The sequence below is a fragment of the Rhinoraja longicauda genome, chromosome 7, assembly GCF_053455715.1.
Source record: "Rhinoraja longicauda isolate Sanriku21f chromosome 7, sRhiLon1.1, whole genome shotgun sequence".
Classification (NCBI taxonomy): domain Eukaryota; kingdom Metazoa; phylum Chordata; class Chondrichthyes; order Rajiformes; family Arhynchobatidae; genus Rhinoraja; species Rhinoraja longicauda.
In genome coordinates this window covers 44,269,223-44,289,926 of record NC_135959.1, presented here as the reverse complement: position 1 = coordinate 44,289,926, position 20,704 = coordinate 44,269,223, and the positions used below count along the sequence as shown (strand labels likewise).

General features: G+C 44.5%; 1 protein-coding gene across 1 annotated transcript in view; it reads right to left on the bottom strand.

Annotated features, from left to right (window-relative positions):
- Positions 1–11,738: 11,738 nt before the first annotated feature.
- atp8a2 (ATPase phospholipid transporting 8A2) overlaps positions 11,739–20,704 on the bottom strand; it is a 171,014-nt gene continuing 162,048 nt past the window's right edge. Inside the window, exons 32-33 of the mRNA XM_078403060.1 lie at positions 13,440–13,528; positions 11,739–11,847 (exon numbers count right to left, since the gene is read on the bottom strand). Of these exons, the coding sequence (XP_078259186.1) occupies positions 11,739–11,847; positions 13,440–13,528 (198 nt within the window). The remainder of the gene's footprint in view (positions 11,848–13,439; positions 13,529–20,704) is intronic.

Genomic DNA, 20,704 nt, shown 5'->3' with positions numbered 1-20,704 from the left:
TGGAGACATAAAAAAATTCAGATTGAAATACAAGTTAGACCATTCATGATGTTTTTATCATTGGTGTGTCCATTAAAATTATTTTTTTTTAAAATCTTGAATGCTCATTGAAGCTTACGAAGGGGGGGGGGGAGGGGGAAGGGGAAGTAAGATTTAATAGGAACTTGAGGTTCAATTTTTTTTTACACAAAGAGTGGTGGGTGTATGGAATGAGCTGCCGGAGCTGAGGCAGGTACAATTGCAATGTCTAAGAAACATTTACACATGGATAATATAGGTTTAGATGCATGGATTGTATAGGTTTAGAGGGTATATGGGACAAACGCAGGCAGCTGGGACTAGTGTAGATGGGGCATCTTGGTCGACATTGAAAAGTTGGGCCGTAGGGTCTTGTTTCACGCTGTATGACACTGTGACGCAATTCATCGAGGTTAAATGCGAATACTAATGCGGATTGGAAAAGTCAGTTAGCAGCTTATTTTAACTGAGGTAAATGTGTGAAAATATAAACAGCGGCCTCAAGAACGTAATCTTGTTTCGAACCTTTAATAATTTTATATACAGTTGATTTGATATTGTGCATTAAAAAAAACGGTTGGACATAAAATTACATCAAGATGTGGAAATAAGGAGTTGCAGATGCTGGTTTACAAAAGAAGACACAGAGCGATGGAGTAACTTAGTGGGTCAGGAGGGTCCCGACCTGAAACGTCGCCTATCCATGTTCTGAGATGCTGCCTGACCCGCTGTGCTACTCCAGCGCTCCCTCTTCTCTTCTAAAATTTCATTGATATTGGTGTCACGGAACTGCTAAATAAAAAAATAAAAAATCAACCAACACTTTCAAGGGCTAGACCCAATACTGTTAAGTCAGAATCTTCTACAGTCTCTGGGAAAAGTAATCAGATGAGGATAACAAACAGATTGCTATCCGATGATAATCAGAAAAGAGCAGGAAAAAAAGGACTAGCTTAGATTGGACAACTTGATCGGCAAGGACAAGATGGGTCGAAGAGCCTGTTTCCGTTCTATAATTCCATGGTTGCATTAACAAATATCCTTTATATTTTATGACGCTGCTAATGGAGGATTCAATGGTTTTGGTTTAGAGATACAACATAGAAACGGGCCCTTTGGCCTACCGAGACCATCGATCACCCGGTCACACTAGTTCAATGTTATCCCACTTTCGCATCCACTCCCTACACACCAGGGGCAATTTACAGAGGGCCGATTAAACCTACAAACACGCATGTCTTTGGGACACGGGAGGAAACTGGAGCACCCGGAGGAACCCCATGCAGCCACAAGGAGAACGTGCAAGCTCCACACAGACAGCACCCGAGGTAAGGATCGAACCAGAGTCTCTGGCGCTGTGAGGCAGCAGCACTACCAGCTGCGGTACCGCGCCACCCTAGGGATTGATTGAGGAAATGGTATTTGAGGATCTGGACCTTATGTTAGATGGGACAACATGGTCGGCATGGACGAGTTAGGTCGAAGGGCCTGCTGAGATCCACAGGAAGCATGTGAAGGCACTGGAAAAATATCACCAGCACTGCCCTTACAAAATCCTCCAAATTCACCGGAATGATCGTGAGCCAGGCCCCAAGTGGTCAGGATGGGGGAACACACATCTAGCTCCCTCACCCTGAACATAGGATTCCCCCCAGGGTTGCGTCCTTAGCCCCCTACTGTACTCCCTGTACACACATGACTGTGGGGCCAGGTTCAACTCAAACTCCATCATCAAGTTTGCTGATGACACTGTGGTGGTGGGCCGGATCTCCGACAACGATGAGAAGGCCTACCGGGAGGAGGTGGCTGATTTGGCACTCTGGTGTCAGGACAATAGCCTCCTCTGGAATGTCACTAAAACTAAGGAGCTGATTGTGGACTTTAGAAGGGCTAAACATCCAAGGACGTACACGCCACTGGAGATAAATGGGTCTACTGTGGATAGGGTGAGCAGTTTTAAATACTTGGGAGTCCGCATCACAGAGGATCTGACATGGGCAACGCACATTGCCGCACTGGTGGGTAAGGCAAAGCAGCGCCTTTACCACCTTAGACAGCTGAGGAAATTCTGAGTGTCTCTGAGGATCCTTCATTGCTTCTACTCTGGGGCTGTAGAGAGCATCCTGTCCGGCAACATTACAGTCTGGTTTGGGAACAGCTCTGCCCAGGACAGGATGGTCCTGCAGAGAGTAGTGCGATCGGCAGAACGCACCATGGGAACTACACTCGTCTCCCTGCAGGACCTATACATCAGGAGGTGCAGATCCAGAGCAAGTAAGATTATGAGGGACCCCTGCCACCCCAGTAACGGACTGTTCCAGATGCTACGATCAGGCAAACGCCTCCGCTGTCACGCTGTGAAAACAGAGAGGATGAGACAGAGTTTCTTCCCACAGGCCATCAGGACTGTTAACTTTTATAACTCCAGAGACTAAATTTTTGCCTACACTATAGTAACTTTATTTATATGCTGTAACTGTAATTCTTTTTTGTGCACAATCCGCAGGCATTGCCACTTTCATTTCACTGCACATCGTGTCTGTGTATGTGACAAATAAACTTGACTTGACTTGACTTGAGCTAATGTCAGTGTTCAGTGCTAGATCTACGTCTCCAACGCTGAGGCACGAATTGTTGGGTTTGCTGTGTCACTTGCATGATGATAAAGTGGATCTACAAATATATATGGGATGAGAAAGTAAAATAACATGGAACTAGTGTGAACGTGTGATCGATGGTCGGCGTGGACTCAGTGGGCCGAAGGGCCTGTTTCCATGCTATACCTATATGTCAGTCACCCGCCACACACCTGAAATGGACTCAATTCCGAGCTCCACTGTGATATATAATTACAGGCAGACAGAGGAAATATTCAGAAGAGTGCTCGCAGTCTTAAAGAAGCAGTAATTTGGCCTAATAAGGCCCAACACAAAGGAGCAGTCTAGTTTTGATGAATGAAATGTTATTTTTGGTAAACGGCACACACACACACACAGAGACATTAAATACATTAATACACGATACGTGTATTAATAAAAACACTCTGAAATTGCACCAATTTTCATATATCCCCAATTGAGACATCTTAAATTATTTAAACAAAATAAAATGCATCAGTATCTTTTAAATAAATCATTTGAATTATTAAGAGACCATTTATTATAAAGACACCATAAAAATATATTTCATGAAGGGAAGGGTGGTCTTTAAATTTCAAAAAAGATGGAAATAATAAAACATTTAGTGAAGTCAATTTTAAATTTCTGGATTTTGTTTTGTTTCCTCAAACCCTCTCAATGAAACAAAATAAATTAAATTCCCCAATGATTGGACTAATGATTTGGCAAAACGAGTTTAAATCTCATCACAGCGGCTGGGGAATTTAAATCCAGTTAATTAAATCATGGATTAAATTTAGCAATAGAAACCCTACTGCATCATCATTAAAAACTCATCTGGTTCACTCATATCTGCCTTCATTATCTAGTCTAGTCTGTAAGAGACGCATAACTTGTTGCAAACAGCCCCTATCAAACACCAAATATCTTACCTATCCTGGCAATGGAGCATAGAACATAGAACAGTACAGTACAGCACAGGGACAGGGACAGGGACAGGGACAGGGACAGGGACAGGGACAGGGACAGGGACAGGGACAGGGACAGGGACAGGGACAGGCACAGGGACAGGGACAGGCCCTTCAGCTCTAAAACCGATGCCAAGCACGATGCAGGTTAAACTAATCTCCTTTGCCTGCACGCGATCCAAATCCCTCCATATCCATGAGCCCCTTAAACGCCACTATTGTATCTGCCTCGACCGCCACTCCTGGCTGCACGATTCAGGCACCCACCACCCTCTGCATATAAAATAAACTTGCCCCACACATCTCCTTTGAATTCTGCCCCTCTCACCTTAAAACTATACCCTCTATTAGTCGACATTTACACCCTGGGCAAAAGGTTCTGCTTGTCTACCGTATCTATTCTTCTTCATAACTTTATATACACCTATCACGTCTCCACTCAACCTCCTAAGTGCCAGAGTAAAGAATCCAATCAAAACAATATTTGACTTTGGAGCTACCAGAATACAAATGCCTCTTAATTAGCCTAGCCAAATTCAAACAAAGTATTAAAATATAAACATGTACTGAATTGTCCCTCCTAAATTCTTCAGAGATAATCATCTACTTGTGGCAACACAAGTAGATAGAATGGTAAAGAAGGCGTATGGTATACTTGCCTTCAATGGTCAGGGCATTGAGTACAAGAGTCAGGAAGTCATGTTGCAGCTTGCGAGGACTTTGGTTCGGCTGTATTTGGAGTAACGTGTGCAGTTCTGGTCGCCCCATTACAGGTAGGATGTGGAGGCTTTGGAGAGGGTGCGGAAGAGGTTTACCAGAATGCTGCCTGGATTAGAGAGTATCGGCTACAAGGAGAGGAAGGCCAGACTTGGATTGTTTTGGATAGGTGCATGGATATGCTGGGAATGGAGGGGTATGAATTATGTGCAGGCAGATAAGAGTTAGTTTTAGCATGATGTTCAGCACAGACATTGTGGGCACACTGCCTCAGTAAGGCCACCAGCATAATCAAGGTCCAGTCTTACCCCGCTCACTCCCTTTTCTCCCCTCTCCCATCAGGCAAGAGGTACAGAAGTGTGAAAACACAGATCTCCAGGATCAGGGACAGTTTCTTCCCAGCTGTTATTAGGCAACTGAGTCGTCCTATCAACAACTAGAGAGCGGCCCTTTGTTACCATCAACCTCGTTGGAGACCCTAGGATTGTCTTTAATCAGACTTTACCTTGCACTAAACGTAACTCTCTTTATCATGTATCTGTACACTGTGGATGGTTTGATTATAATCATGTATAGTCTATCCGTTGACTGGTTAGCATGCAACAAAAGCTTTTCACTGTACCTCGGTACACGTAACAATAAATTAAACTAAACTAGATGGGCCTGTTCCATGTTATATTTCTACCTGCATATGAGCCCTTGGGTGGTCTTGGAATAAAATTTGCCTTGTTCCACAACTGACTGAGTGGGATTCTATGTGCATTAATTGTGAAGTATTGTGGAGGGAGTCAGTGGTACTTCCTGCTACAGCTGTCCAAGACGTTGGTGGAAACTCTTATGGAGAAGTGTGTGCAGTTCTGGTCACCAAGCTTTAAAAAAGGATGCCATTAAGCTGGAGAGGGTGCAGTAGAATGTCACCAGGATGTTTAGGCAATAGACAATAGGTGCAGGAGTAGGCCTTTCAGCCCTATGAGCCAGTACCGCTATTTACTATGATCACGGCGATTTAGGAAGGAACTGCAGATTCTGGTTTATACTGATAATACACAAAGTGCTGGAGCAAGTCAGCGGGTCAGGCAGCATCTCTACTACAGATACTGGTCTGAAGAAGGGCTCTGAACCAAAACATTACTTGTTCCTTTTCTGCAGAGATGCTGCCTGACCTGCTGCATTACTCCAGCACTTTGTATCTATCTTCACCAGGATGTTCCCGGGACTCAAGGCTTGAGTAACAAGAAGAAGCTTGGATAGGCTGACTGATTTAATCTGCAGCCTGGGAGGCCGAGGGGTGACCTTATAGTGGTATACAAAATCATGAGATCTAGATAAGGTGAATGGTCAATCTCTTTCCCAGGGTAGAGGGGTCCAGAATAAAGTGCATGGGTTTAAGGTCAAAGAAGAAAAAATTAAAAGAACACATGAGACGGAAATCTTCACATTGAGGTCAGTGCTTCTGTGGAACGATGGCGATGTTTAAAAGCCATTTAGATAAGTTCATGGACAGGAAAGGTTTGGAGGGATATGAGACAAATGCTGGCTAGCTCAGCTAGTGTGTGTTTGTTTAGAACAGAAATTGTGGGCCGAAGGGCCTGTTCCTGTGGTGTACTATCCTACGCTGTAAAACCTATTTGAATGCATAGTTTGGGGCGAAGGGCCTGTTCCTGTGCTGTACTATCCTGTGCTGTACTATCCTGTGCTGTAAATCCCGGTTGGCATGTACAGGCCGGGCCGAAGGGCCTGTTTCTGCACTGGCTCTCAGCAGCTTTTTGCTGCTGTCTTACCAACATCATCAGACCTCTCAGAGCTTACGCTGCAAATGCAAATTATACCTCACGAGCTACACAGGTCCTGTTAAATCCAGTCAAAACCTCTTGCACCTCTTTATCCCTCCATAATCCATTTATAGTGATTCAAAAAGGTTTGCTGCAGGAGTATCCCACCAACATTTGCTTGTTTATAGGGCAGCACAGTGGCACAGCAGTGCCCTTGCTGTTTTACTGCCCCAGAGACCCAGGTTTGATCCTGACTGCACGTGCTGTCTGTGTGGAGTTTGTACATTTTCCCTATGACCGCGTGGGTTTTCTCCAGGTGCCCCAGTTTCCTCCCACATCCCAAAGACGTGCGGGTTCGTAGGTTAATTGGTCTCTGGAGATTGTCTCTAGTGTGTAGGGTAGAACTAGTGTACATGGTGGTCGGCATGGACTGTATCTCTAAAACTCAAACTAAACTAAATTTAGTTATTTAAATGGTGAGTTGATTATTAAAGTTAAGCATTTAATTTAATAATACCGAACCAGAAAATAACCTAATGGAGCTCAACTAAATCAGCCCATTCAATCACATCTGTTTCATTAATGTAATCTCTTCTTTTCATCTCTAGCAGGCTGGGGTAAAGGGGATTCAACTTCTGCTGCTACTAATCCTTTATTTGTTCTGTGCTGAAGTTCACTTACAATTATAAATCGATTGATCTGATCAATAAGCAGCTTAACCATTTCATTTCTTAACAACATTTAACTGGAAATACGCAATCACAAATTTAGAGATACAGCACGGAAATGGGCACTTTGGCCCACTGGGTCAGTGATCAGCCACCAGCCTGTACACCGACCGGCACTATCCTACACTCCAGGGACAATTTACAATCTTTATTGAAGCCAATTAACCTACAAACCTGTACGTCATCGTAGTGTGGGAGGAAACTGGAGCACCCAGAGAAAACCCACGCAGTCATGGGGAGAACGTACAAACTTTGCACAGACACCATAGTCAGGATTGAACACGGGTCTCTGGGGCTGTAAGGCTGCAACTCTACCACTGCTCCACTGTGCAAACCGTGTAAATAAAATTAAAATATTCTTGCAAAACCTATTCTTTAAAAATATTTCTCATGGCAAGCAGGATTTTAATCATGGATGATTAACTTACTGTGAAATATGAACTATCCGTGATTATCCTATGGTACATAACTACTGGAGTAACATTCAGGAACTAAGACAATTCAAAGAAATTGTTGCTTAACGATAACAGTGAAAGATATGTAGTAAACACAAGGATCTGCAGTTAAGGTCATAGAGTCAGACAGCACAGAAACACACCCTTTGACCCAACCTGTCCATGCTGACCTAGATGCCCCATGGGAAAGGATGTCCTAATGCTGGAAAGGGTGCAGAGAAGGTTTGACGGCACTGAACCTGTATTCACTGGAGTTTAGAAGGATGAGGGGAGACCTCATTGAAACTTACCGAATAGTGAAAGGCCTGGATCGAGTGGATGTGGAGAGGATATTTCCACTAATGGGAGACTCTAGGACCTGAGACCGCCGCCTCTGAATAAAAGGATATACCAGAAAGGAGATGAGGAGGAATTTCTTTAGTCAGAGGGTGGTGAATCTGTGGAATTCATTGCCACAGAACGCTGTGGAGGCCAAGTCAATGGATATTTTTAAGGTGGAGATTGATAGATTAATTAGTAAGGGTGTCAGGGGTTATGGGAAGAAGGCAGGAGAGTGGGGCTGAGAGGGAGAGGTAGATATATACATAGATACATAGTGCAAGAGTAGGCCATTCGGCCCTTCGAGCCAGCACTGCCATTCAATGTGATCATGGTTGATCATCCACAATCAGTACCCCGTTCTTGTCTTCTCCCCATACCACTCGATTCAGCTAGCCCCCAGAGCTCTATCTAACTCTCTTCTAAATTCATCCAGTAAATCGGCCTCCACTGCCTTCTGAGGCAGAGGATTCCACAAATTCACAACTCTCTGTGTGAAAAAGTTTTTCCTCATCTCAGTTCTAAATGGCCTATCCCTTATTCTTAAACTGTGGCCCCTGGTTCTGGACTCCCCTGACATCAGGAACTCGTTACCAGCATCTAGTATGTCCAATCCCTTAATAATTTTATATGTTTCCATAAGATCCCCTCTCATCCTTCTAAATTTCTGGATCAGCCATGAGTGAATGGTGAAGTGGACTTGATGGGCCCAATGTCCAAATTCTGCTCCTGCAACATATGAACTTATGAAGGTTTCCAGGGATGTTGCCAGGACTTGAGGGCCTGAACTACAGGGAGAGGTTGGGAAGGCTAGGACTTTCGTCCTTGGAGTGCAGGAGGATGAAATCATGAGGGAAATTGATAGGGTGAATTGCACAGAGTCTTTTACCCAGGGTAGGCGAATTAAGAGGACATAGGTTTAAGGTAAGAGGGGAAAATATTTAATAGGAACCTGAGGGGCAACTTTTCACACAGAGGGTGGTGGCTATATGGAATGAGCTGCCAGAGGAGGGAGATGGGGCAGGTAATATATCAGCATTTAAGAGACACTTGGACAGGTACATGGATAGGAAAGGTTTAGAAGAAGTAGGGGCAAACATGAGCAAAGGGGACTAGCTTAGATGTGGCATCTTAGACAATAGACAATAGACAATAGGTGCAGGAGTAGGCCATTCAGCCCTTCGAGCCAGCACCGCCATTCAATGCGATCATGGCTGATCACTCTCAATCAGTACCCCATTCCTGCCTTCTCCCCATACCCCCTCACTCCGCTATCTTTAAGAGCTCTATCCAGCTCTCTCTTGAAAGCATCCAACAAACTGGCCTCCACTGCCTTCTGAGGCAGAGAATTCCACACCTTCACCACTCTGACTGAAAAAGTTCTTCCTCATCTCCGTTCTAAATGGCCTATCCCTTATTCTTAAACTGTGGCCCCTTGTTCTGGACTCCCCCAACATTGGGAACATGTTTCCTGCCTCTAATGTGTCCAATCTCCTAATTATCTTATATGTTTCAATAAGATCCCCCCTCATCCTTCTAAATTCCAGTGTATACAAGCCTAATTGCTCCAGCCTTTCAACATACGACAGTCCCGCCATTCCGGGAATTAACCTAGTGAACCTACGCTGCACGCCCTCAATAGCAAGAATATCCTTCCTCAAATTTGGAGACCAAAACTGCACACAGTACTCCAGGTGCGGTCTCACCAGGGCCCGGTACAACTGTAGAAGGACCTCTTTGCTCCTATACTCAACTCCTCTTGTTACGAAGGCCAACATTCCATTGGCTTTCTTCACTGCCTGCTGTACCTGCATGCTTCCTTTCAGTGACTGATGCACTAGGACCCCCAGATCTCGTTGAACATCCCCTCTTCCTAACTTGACACCATTCAGATAATAATCTGCCTTTCTATTCTTACTTCCAAAGTGAATAACCTCACACTTATCTACATTAAACTGCATCTGCCATGTATCCGCCCACTCACACAACCTGTCCAAGTCACCCTGCAGCCTTATTGCATCTTCCTCACAATTCACACTACCCCCCAGCTTAGTATCATCTGCAAATTTGCTAATGGTACTTTTAATCCCTTCATCTAAGTCATTAATGTATATCGTAAATAGCTGGGGTCCCAGCACCGAACCTTGCGGTACCCCACTGGTCACTGCCTGCCATTCCGAAAGGGACCCATTTATCCCCACTCTTTGCTTTCTGTCTGTCAACCAATTTTCTATCCATGTCAGTACCCTACCCCCAATACCATGTGCTCTAATTTTGCCCACTAATCTCCTATGTGGGACCTTGTCGAAGGCGTTCTGAAAGTCGAGGTACACCACATCCACTGACTCTCCCCTGTCAATTTTCCTAGTTACATCCTCAAAAAATTCCAGTAGATTTGTCAAGCATGATTTCCCCTTCGTAAATCCATGCTGACTCGGAATGATCCTGTTACTGCTATCCAAATGCTCCACAATTTCGTCTTTTATAATTGACTCCAGCATCTTCCCCACCGCTGATGTCAGACTAACTGGTCTATAATTACCCGTTTTCTCTCTCCCTCCTTTCTTAAAAAGTGGGATAACATTTGCTATCCTCCAATCCACAGGAACTGATCCTGAATCTATAGAACATTGAAAAATGATCTCCGATGCTTCCACTATTTCTAGAGCCACCTCCTTAAGTACCCTGGGATGCAGACCATCAGGCCCTGTGGATTTATCAGCCTTCAGTCCCATCAGTCTACCCAAAACCATTTCCTGCCTAATGTGGATTTCCTTCAGTTCCTCCATCACCCTAGGTTCTCCGGCCCCTAGAACATTTGGGAGATTGTGTGTATCTTCCTCAGTGAAGACGGATCCAAAGTAACGGTTTAACTCGTCTGCCATTTCTTTGTTCCCCATAATAAATTCCCCTGCTTCTGTCTTCAAGGGACCCACATTTGCCTTGACTATTTTTTTCCTCTTCACGTACCTAAAAAAACTTTTGCTATCCTCCTTTATATTATTGGCTAGTTTACCCTCGTACCTCATCTTTTCTCCCCGTATTGCCTTTTTAGTTAACTTTTGTTGCTCTTTAAAAGAGTCCCAATCCTCTGCCTTCCCACTCTTCTTTGCTATGTCATACTTCCTCTCCTTAATTTTTATGCTGTCCTTGACTTCCCTTGTCAGCCACAGGTGTCTCTTGCTCCCCTTAGAGTCTTTCCGCCTCTTTGTGATAAATTGATCCTGCAACCTCTGCATTATTTCCAGGAATACCTGCCATTGCTGTTCTACCGTCTTCCCTGCTAGGGCCTCCTTCCAGTCAATTTTGGCCAGCTCCCGCCTCATGCCTCTGTAATCCCCTTTGCTATACTGTAATACTGACACTTCCGATTTTCCCTTCTGCCTTTCCATTTGCAGAGTAAAACTTATCATGTTGTGATCACTGCCTCCTAATGGCTCTTTTACCTCTAGTCCCCTTATCAGATCAGGATCATTACACAACACTAAATCCAGAATTGCCTTCTCCCTGGTAGGCTCCAGTACAAGCTGTTCTAAGAATCCATCTCGAAGGCACTCTACAAACTCTCTTTCCTGGGGTCCATTTCCAACCTGATTTTCCCAGTCTACCTGCATGTTGAAATCTCCCATAACCACCGTAGCATTACATTTGTGACACGCCAATTTTATCTCCTGATTCAACTTGCACCCTATGTCGAGGCTACTGTTTGGGGGCCTATAGATAACTCCCATTAGGGTCTTTTTACCCTTACAATTCCTCATTTCTATCTTGGTCGGCATCGATGAGCTGGTCCGAAGGTGCTGGCTCCGTGCTGGATGATTCTGTGAAACAATGCCGAGAACAAGGAGTGACTCGGTGAGGAGGGGATTGGGGGCCCACTGAGGTCAAAGATGGACTGTGGGGGCAGAGGGGGGTGGGGGGGAGTGGGTGGGGGGAGAAGGAAGAGTGACCATTGGGACTATATTGAACACTTTTGTAAGTTTGTCGGGTGCCCTAGATGTGGCGATCTTTGCATACTTATGTATACAAAACAAAGAATCTCACTGAACCAAGTACATGTGACAATAAAGTATCAATCAATCAATTATTCAAACTGAAGTGCATTTATCCAAACCAAATGATAATATGACTTGGTGAACTAGTCCTACCTCTTTGAACTGTAGTCCCGTAACACAGCCTTCGAAGGATCCTGAGATTGGGCTTCCAGCTCCTGAACCTCCTCCAACAAGGTTTTACGATAGGAATGCCAGCCACTGAATGAGAGAAAATGACTTTTCAGGAGTTTTGTACCACGCAAAACCAACGAGCAAAACATTGAATATCTCGAGCTTAAACAGAATAACTTCCCAGAAAACTGCACCAAAGTTAATCATTTGTTAAAATTCCATACAGTGAAGAAATGTTAAGATGGGTATGATCAAATCTGCTGCCTCACAGCGCCAGAGTCCCGGGTTCCATCCTGACACACATGTGGCGGCAGGCAGTAGATAGGAATGTTCAGTAAACTTTGGCAACACTTGTGTGCTGCCGAGGGGAGGTCTGCTACATGATTTTACTGGGTTGGATGTAAAACATACCATTTCACTGCAGGGCCGTCTTAACGCATGGGCCTGATGGGCACTTGCCCGGGGCCCCACGAGCATAGGGGCCCCATGCTGATCTGTGTATGTTAAGTGACTTGCAATAAATAAATACTACTTTTAAAATGTAGGTTCAATAAGTGCTTTTTTCGCAACATTTTCGGTCCCAGTGTTTTTTTCGCAACATTTTCCATCCCTAAGTGCTTCTCACAGCGATCTGTTTCGCAACAATGTAGCACCCTAAGTCCATCGCTAAGTGCTTTTCGCTAAGTGCTTTTCGCCGGCACGACAGGGGGGGGGGGGCTGGTAGGGAAAGGGGGGTGGGGGAGAGTAACGGTGGGGGCGATGGGGAGGGTGGGAGGAGGAGAGAGTGGGGGTGGGAGGAGGCAGAGTGGGACTGGGGAGGGGGACAGCAAGGGTGGGGGTTGGTGGTGGGGGGAAGAGAGAGTGGGGGAAATGGGGGTGCTGGGGAAAGGGGGTGTTTAATTTTATCGACCATTTACATTTTTATTCCTGTGAGTAGTTGTCGTAGGGGCCCCAGTACACTGCTTTGCCCGGGACCCATAATGCTGTAAAGACGGCCCTGTTTCACTGTACCCAACAGGCCTTAGCCCAACCCAACAATAAAATGCAGACAGAAGAAGCAAATTTAATAAAGTAGCACTTGCAATATTTAATTTATTTACGGCGGAGGTTGACAGATTCTAGATTAGTACAGTTGTCAGGGTTCATGGGGAGAAGGCAGGAAAATGGGGTACGGGGGGAAAGATACATTAGCTAAGATTGAATGGCAGAATATTCTTGATGGGCCGAATGGCCTAATTCAGGTCCATAATTTATGAACATGAATATTCTGAGTCTCCATGATAAGTCACAGGAGTAGAATTAGGTCATTTGGCCCATCACGTCGAATCCAACATGCAATCATAGAGTCATATAGAGCGGAAACAGGCCCTTCGACCTAACTTGACCATGCTGACCAACATGCCCCATCTACACTAGTTCCACCTGCCTGCATTTGGCCCATATCCTCTTGAACCCATTCTATCCATGTACCTGTCTAAATGCTTCTTAAATGTTGCGATAGTACCTGCCTCAAATACCCCCTCCAAACACCCACCACCCTTTCCCCCCGAATGGCTGATTTATCTTTCCCTCTCAACCCCATTCTCCTGCCCGCTGCCCCAGGTGAGAACAAATCTTTACATTGCATCCAAGGCACCGTACGATGCAAACTTTTGCAGTTGCAATTTATTTATACTTACGCTCTCCAAAAGACATCTTTTAACAAACATGCAACAGGAACAAGAATCAAGCCGAACCAGAATGTTCCGCATTTCACAACCATCTCAGCCTGCAAAATAGAAGGAGAAGGTATATTCAGTCACCCATTACCAGTGGAGTGTCGGATGGGAAGAATGGGGTTTGGGATGGGAAGAACAGCTACATCCAAGACTGCAGGAAATTGCAGAGAGTTGCGGATGCAGCCCAGACCATCACATAAACCAACAACCCTTCCATTGATTCCTTCTACACTTCACACTGCCTCGGCAAGGCCACCAGCATAATCAAGGACCAGTCTCACCCTGGTCACTCCCTTCTCTCCCCTCTCCCATCAGGCAAGAGGTACAGAAATGTGAAAATGCACACCTCCAGATTCAGGCTCAGTTATTTCCCATGTGTCATCAGCCAACTGAACTGTCCTCTCACCAAGTACACAGAGGTCCTGACCTCCCATCTACCTCATTGGAGACCTTAAAATTGGATATTATCGAGCACTGAATGTTACACCCTTTATCCTTTACCTGCACATCGTGGACGGCCTGAATGTAGTCTTTTCGCTGACTGGTTAGCATGCAACAAAAAGCTTTTCACTGTACCTCAGTACACGTGACAATAAACTAAACTAATCTAATGGAACGATGAGGCCGCTGTGTACAGGAGTTAACAACTTGGTGTAAAGCTCGATTTATTCTTCACGGCAACATTACAGACGGGAAGGAGGTCTTTCAACCTGCTGAACTGATATTGACTCCAAGGGCGAAAAGTCTGGCAATTTATTATGGAGTCATACGACACGGAAACAGGTCCTTTAGCCCAACCACGCCATGCAAAAAAGATGCCCCTTCTAAACCCCAGTCCCATTGCCAAGCTTGGCCCATATGCCTCGTAACCTTTCTCATCCATGCACCTGTCCAAGTGTCTTTAAATGTGCGCTGGTAGAGTTGCTGCCTCACAGCACCAGAGATCCGGGTTCGATTCTGACCTAGGGTGCTGTCTGTGTGGAGCTGGCACGTTATTCTTATGACCGCCTGGGTTTCCTCAGAGTGCTCCAGTTTCCTCCCACATCCCAGATACACAAGGGTTTGTAGGTTAATTGGCCCTCTGCAAATTGTCCCTCGTGTGCCAGGAGTGGATGAGAAAGAGGGAAAACATAGGACTAGTGTGAACGGGTGATCGATGGTCAGCGTGGATTTGGTGGACCGTAGGGCCTGTTTCCATGCTGCATCTTTAAACAAAAGTAAATGGTGTTATAGTACATGCCTCAACTACCTCCTGTGGCAGCTCGCTCTGTACACCCACCACCCTCTGAGTGATTGCCCCTCAGGTTCCTCAGGTTCCTATTAAACCTTGTCCCTCTCACTTAAACCTATCCCCTCTGGCTCTTGATTCCCCAAACCCTATTTATGCACCTCTATAAAATCACCCCTCAGCCTGGTTTACAAAACTGGTGTATAAAAAAAGACACAAAACGCCAGAGTAACTCAGCGGGTCAGATAGCATCTCTGAAGGACATGGAAAGATGACCCTTCCTCAGACTGATCGGGGTAGGGTGGAAAAAACTGGAAAAGAGGAGGGGGCAGGGCAAAGCCTGGCAAGTGATAGGTGGACATGTTTTAGGTCGGGACCTTTCTTCGGATTGATTGGGAGTGAACGAAAGCTGGAAGAGGGGAAACAAAGTACTCCACGTCGAACTGCTGTTGTATAACCATTTACTAACTTTATTAGAGCCACCCAATTAAACTTGCTTCTATTACTTTCATGATTTTAAATCATGGTAATATTTTAAAGAAAATGTTACTTTAATTGGTTCAATGGTACTTTATTGTCATGTGTACCCAAGTCAAGTGCATTCAGTTCAGTGACAATCCTACTGTACAACAGGCTCAATCAGGAGAGTCAAGAATGTTGTATTGTCATATGTACCGAAACAGAACAATGACATTCTTACTTGCAGCATTACAACTGATTTGTAAACACAGTACTTAATAGATAATATAATAAACAAACTTTTAAAAAAGAATGACACAAAGTGCTGGAATAACTCAGCGGGTCAAGCATCAATTCTGGAAAACATGGATAGGTAATGTATCGAATTGAGACCCTTCTGCAGACTTCTCAAGTAGGATTCCTTTCCGATACGTCACCCATCCATTTTCTCCAGAGATGCTGCCCGACCCGCTGAGTTACTCCAGCTGTTTGAGTCAAATATTATGAACCAATTAATATAGAAATATACAAGTATAGTACATTAATGTAGAAGCATTAAATAATACTCCATCACTTTGTGTCGATCTTTGGAATAAACCAGCATCGGCAGTTCACTTTTATTGCATTAAAAAAAAGTTCAAGAAATAAAGACAAACCCAATTCGTGCAAAACAAAACAAAACAAAGCTTGCAGTCCCTAGTGCAATCAAGGCAGTGTGAACATCAGAGTTTAGTTAGAGTTTGTAGCTTTCAATATGTGAGCCAATGACCAACCATTGTAGGTGCACACGGAAATATCTAAGGCCGGCTTGTTTCGGTTTGGTTTTATGTTCAAGTTTAGGTTAGTTTTAGTTTATTGTCACGTGCACCAAAGTACAGTGAAAAGCTTATTTTTGTTGTTGCATGCTATCCAGTCAGCGGAAAGACTATACATGATTACGATTGAGCCGCCCACTTAAATATTTTAAATTATTCTAATGGATCCTGTACAGACCGTGACCCTCACGCTCCCCTGAACTTCAGAAAGCTTTTTCTGTGACACAAGAATGAATTACTTCCACAGGTCTGGTCCCAAAGCCACTTCGAATCGCCCAGTAATCCCTGCATCTGTTCCATGTCCAGTGCTGGCCAACTGTGGGAATTTATAAATGCCTACTGTCAGCATTCCCACAGATGGGTAAACATGTTACAGCCACTATCCGTGTCTCACGCGAGTTCAGCTGGAAACTACGGACAGGAACCGTGCTCTGACTGTCTGCCCACCAAGTACAGAGAAAGCAGCTGTTTCACGCCTCTTCAGCAACACCTGGTAAAAATAAAATCAAATTCTGTGCCCTAAACCCACTCTCTTATCGTCACATTCTACCCACTCCGTTTATTCTTTCACCCCCGAGCCAGTGATGCCCCCAGCTTTTACCCTCTGTGATTGTGCCGTTGGTGATTTAGCCGACCTCACCTAGGCAGTGGACATGTGTCGCCATGCTTTGGCACCGACAAAGTTACAAAAGTAACTTTCCCATCTACTGCCTGCCGCTGCAGGTGCTGCCCCCCCCCCCCGGTCCCCCCTTTGTTCTCTGCGGCCCTCCCCCTCTCCAGCTGAGTCCCCCCATCGTTCTCGACGGGTCTCCTCCTCACCACGCCTCCCCCCCCCCCGCGTCTTCTTTGTTGCGAAGAAAAACACTCAACAGGTAAAAATTACAGTTACCAACGTAATGTCCTCAGGCAACCTAATTTGTTGCAGTGTGGATAGAAATTTGAGATTTGACAAGTGTTTTCAGTTGCAAGTATTGCCAACGTCTGGCAACAGCTACCGGATAGAGCAATGGATTCTTTGATTCTTAGAGGGAGAAAAAGACCAATGGGACAAACCTCTGCGATACTAATAATATTCAATGTTTGAACGAGCTTGAAAGTTTAGTTTCCATTAAACTTCAGTCAGAACTGTCTTCTTTTGACTTTAGGGCTTAGAGATACAGCGTGAAAACAGGCCCTTCAGTCCACCTAGTCCACGCTAACCAACACTAGCCCCTTCAACCCCATACACTAGCACTGTCCTACACACGAGGGCCAATTTGCAGAAGCCTGTTAACCTACAAACTTGTACGTCTTTGGAATGCGAGAGGAAACCGGAGAACCCAGAGAAAACCCACGTGGTCGCAAAGAGAACGTATAATCTCTGTACAAACAGCACCCAAAGTCAGGATCGAATCAGAGTCTGTGGCGCTGTAAGGCTACAACTCTACAACTCTACCACTGCGCCACTGTGCCGTCCAGCAGGGGTAAGATCTAATAGCAACCTGAGGCAAAACCTTTTTACTCAAAAGGTGGTTGGTATGTAGAACATGGTACTTGAGGCAGGGACGATGACAGCATTTAAAAGACATTTGGACAGGTGCATGCATAGGAAAGGTTTAGAGGGATATTGGCCAAACGCGGGCGGGTGGGACCAGCTGAGATGGGGCACCTTGGTCGGCAAGGACAGGTTGGGCTGAAGGGCCCGTTTCCATGCTGTATGACTCTATGATAGTAATGAGCACTCTGATGGTAAAATTCAGAAGAAAAAAAATGTAAGCAATCATCATTTTTTGTTCAAATTTTGTTGCAATTTCATTTTTCATGATAATATTAACAATCCAACATCAGGGATTAAAAACAGAATATATTAATTATTTTAAAGAATCTCGCTGTGAATTATTATAGTAGATCCAATCACTTAATTACTTGAAAATATTTGTCAGTCAACATATGGGTAAATAAAAATGGAAGGCCTTTTCTTGAAGCAACGGCACAGCCAAAATGTTCTTTGTGAATAGTCTGGAATCAACTATAATGATGAGCAAAAGCACAAAACAGGTGTGCTTTAGTCTTTCTGTGCGGTTACAAAGAAAAATGGCCCACTGAAAACTTTTTTTACAAGGGCAGCAGGGTGGGGCAACGGTAGAGTTGCTGCCTTACAGCGCCAGGGCCCGAGTTCCATCCTGACTACGGGTGCTGTCAGTACGGAGTTTGTACGTTCTCCCCGTGTCCTGCATGGGTATTCTCCGAGATCTTCGGTTTCCTCCCATACTCCAAAGACGTGCAGGTTTGTAGGTAAATTGGCTTGATATAAATGTAAATTGTCCTTAGCGTGTGTAGATAGTGTTAGTGTGCCGTGGTCGGTTCAGACTCGGTGGGCCGAAGGGCCTGTTTCCGCGCTGTATCTCTAAACTAAACTAAACTACGAGACAGGCAATGATTTTCAGAAACAGAGCATAAACCGTCAGTCAGATCAAAGTTTCCGAGTGAAAACTGCAACATTTAATTAGAAGCAAATTCGTTCTTGCCGTGACCCTTTCCAAGAGAATACTGTGATATTATCCTCTCCTCAATCGCTGAGCTTAATTATTATGCCGAGCAAAAACTATGGTAATTTTGTGTGGGAAATTGGGATTTGGATTTGGTTATTCAAAATGTTCTCCTTCTGCACATCTTTCAACAAGACCGCACAGCTGTCTGACTGAGACACATTCGAGCTGCAAGGAGCAGCCCGACAGAACCCTCATTTTTCTCAGCTGACCATGATCCTGTTAAAATTTGGACTGACAGTGATATGCTTCGGAGACACAGAAGTGTTGATGTGACTGTGATTCAACTAATGAATTTAATCAAGTGGCAGAAAATAGAACCGGTACTTGTGAAACATATTAAGTTGTAGAATAAACAAAGGGATTATTGCATTCATCAGCTAAAATATTTATTCTTTAAAAATAAATCAAAGTTACCTGTTGGACTAACCTCACAAAGATCTAAGTTTGCAACTTGCAACTCTTCAATCTTTTTGTGTCACACCAAAGATCATTTCCAACCATCTGCCTAACAACACCCCTCCCTCACCTGTATCCACCTATTCCTTGCCAAGCTTTGTCATGCCCCTCCTCTCTTCCATTTTTCTCTCTCTCCTCCCAACCCCATCCCTACAATCAGTCTGAGGAAGGGTCTCGATCCAAAATGTCACCTATCCATGTTCTCCAGCTATGCTGCCCGATCAGTTGAGTTAACCAAGCACTTTGTACATTTTTTCCCGTAAATCAGCATCTATTGCAAACAGTTTCTAGTGCTGGAGTGACTCAGCAGGTCAGGCAGCATCTCTGGAGAGAAAGGATGAGTGAAGTTTCGGGTCAAGACCCTCCTTAAAAGATACCCACATTGAGTCTATCTTTGGTATAAACCAGCACCTGCAGTTCTTTGTTTCGACACCTTGTTTACAGTAGATTGATTTGCACAGCTTTCCAGGTTATAACTTTTGTTCATTATGTTTGTTATGAAGATTTTTCTACAGTGACAGCTCATTGGGACATACCCAAAGAAAGGTTTACGATAAATAAAAGATCTAACAAAAATGACTTAAAATTACTGGAAACAAAAAAGACGATAACAATTTTTCGATATTAAATCAGCAAAAACATCAGGGATGACAAACTATGAAATATTCTGTTCTTTGAATTAGATCTGAGGAACAACTGGCCAGACCTGTGAATTCTACAAGGCTTCTTGGGACATAGGCCAAAAACCTGGAACTAGTGATCACAGACTGAATGGATAACGTGGATAATTGTCAAATCACAATGGTGGCAGGTGGCCCAACAGTAGTGAGTATATAGACTGATCACATGGTATGCAAGAACTCCCTAAAGGAGCATTAGTCATAGATTGGTGATGTATAATTATGGGTTGAACACCATCATGTGACCAGAGATGGCCATACATAGAACAGTGCAGCAGAGGAACGTACAAACTCCATACAGACAGTGCCCGTGGTCAGGATCGAACCCGGGTATCTGAGGCTGTAAAGCAGCAACTCTACCGCTGCACCACCATGCCGCCACTCTTGATTCCACAGAGGCCATGGTGGCCAAGTCAATGGATTTTTTTAAGGAGGAGATTGAGATTCTTGATTAGTAAGGGTGTTAGGGGTTATGGGGAAAGGCAGGAGAATGGGGATGAGGGAAAGATATATCAGCCATGATTGAATGGCGGAGTAGACTTGATGGGCTGAATGGCCTAATTCTGCTCCAATAACTTATGAATTTATGAACAAGCACTTCGGCCCTGAATCGGAGTCTGAAGAAGGTTCCCAATTTGGATCATCACCCATCCTTTTTCTCCAGAGATGCTGCCTGACCTGCCGAATTACTCCAACACTTTTTGTATCCATCTTTGACCCACAATGTCAACGCTGAATAAGATGCTGTTAAACTAATCTCCTCTGCCTGCACATGAACCATATCTCTCAGTAGTTTTTTTCCGGGTGATCCGGTCGGTTTCCTCCCACAATCCAAAGACGTGCAGGTTTGTAGGTTAATTGTCTTCTGCAAAAATAATTGTCCCTAATTTTAAAGATTTTTTTTAGATTTAGATTCTACAGCGCGGAAACAGGCCCTTTCGGCCCACCAAGTCCGCGCCGCCCAGTGATCCCCGCACATTAACACTATCCTACACACACCAGGGACAATTTTTACATTTACCCAGTCAATTAACCTACAAACCTGCACGTCTTTGGA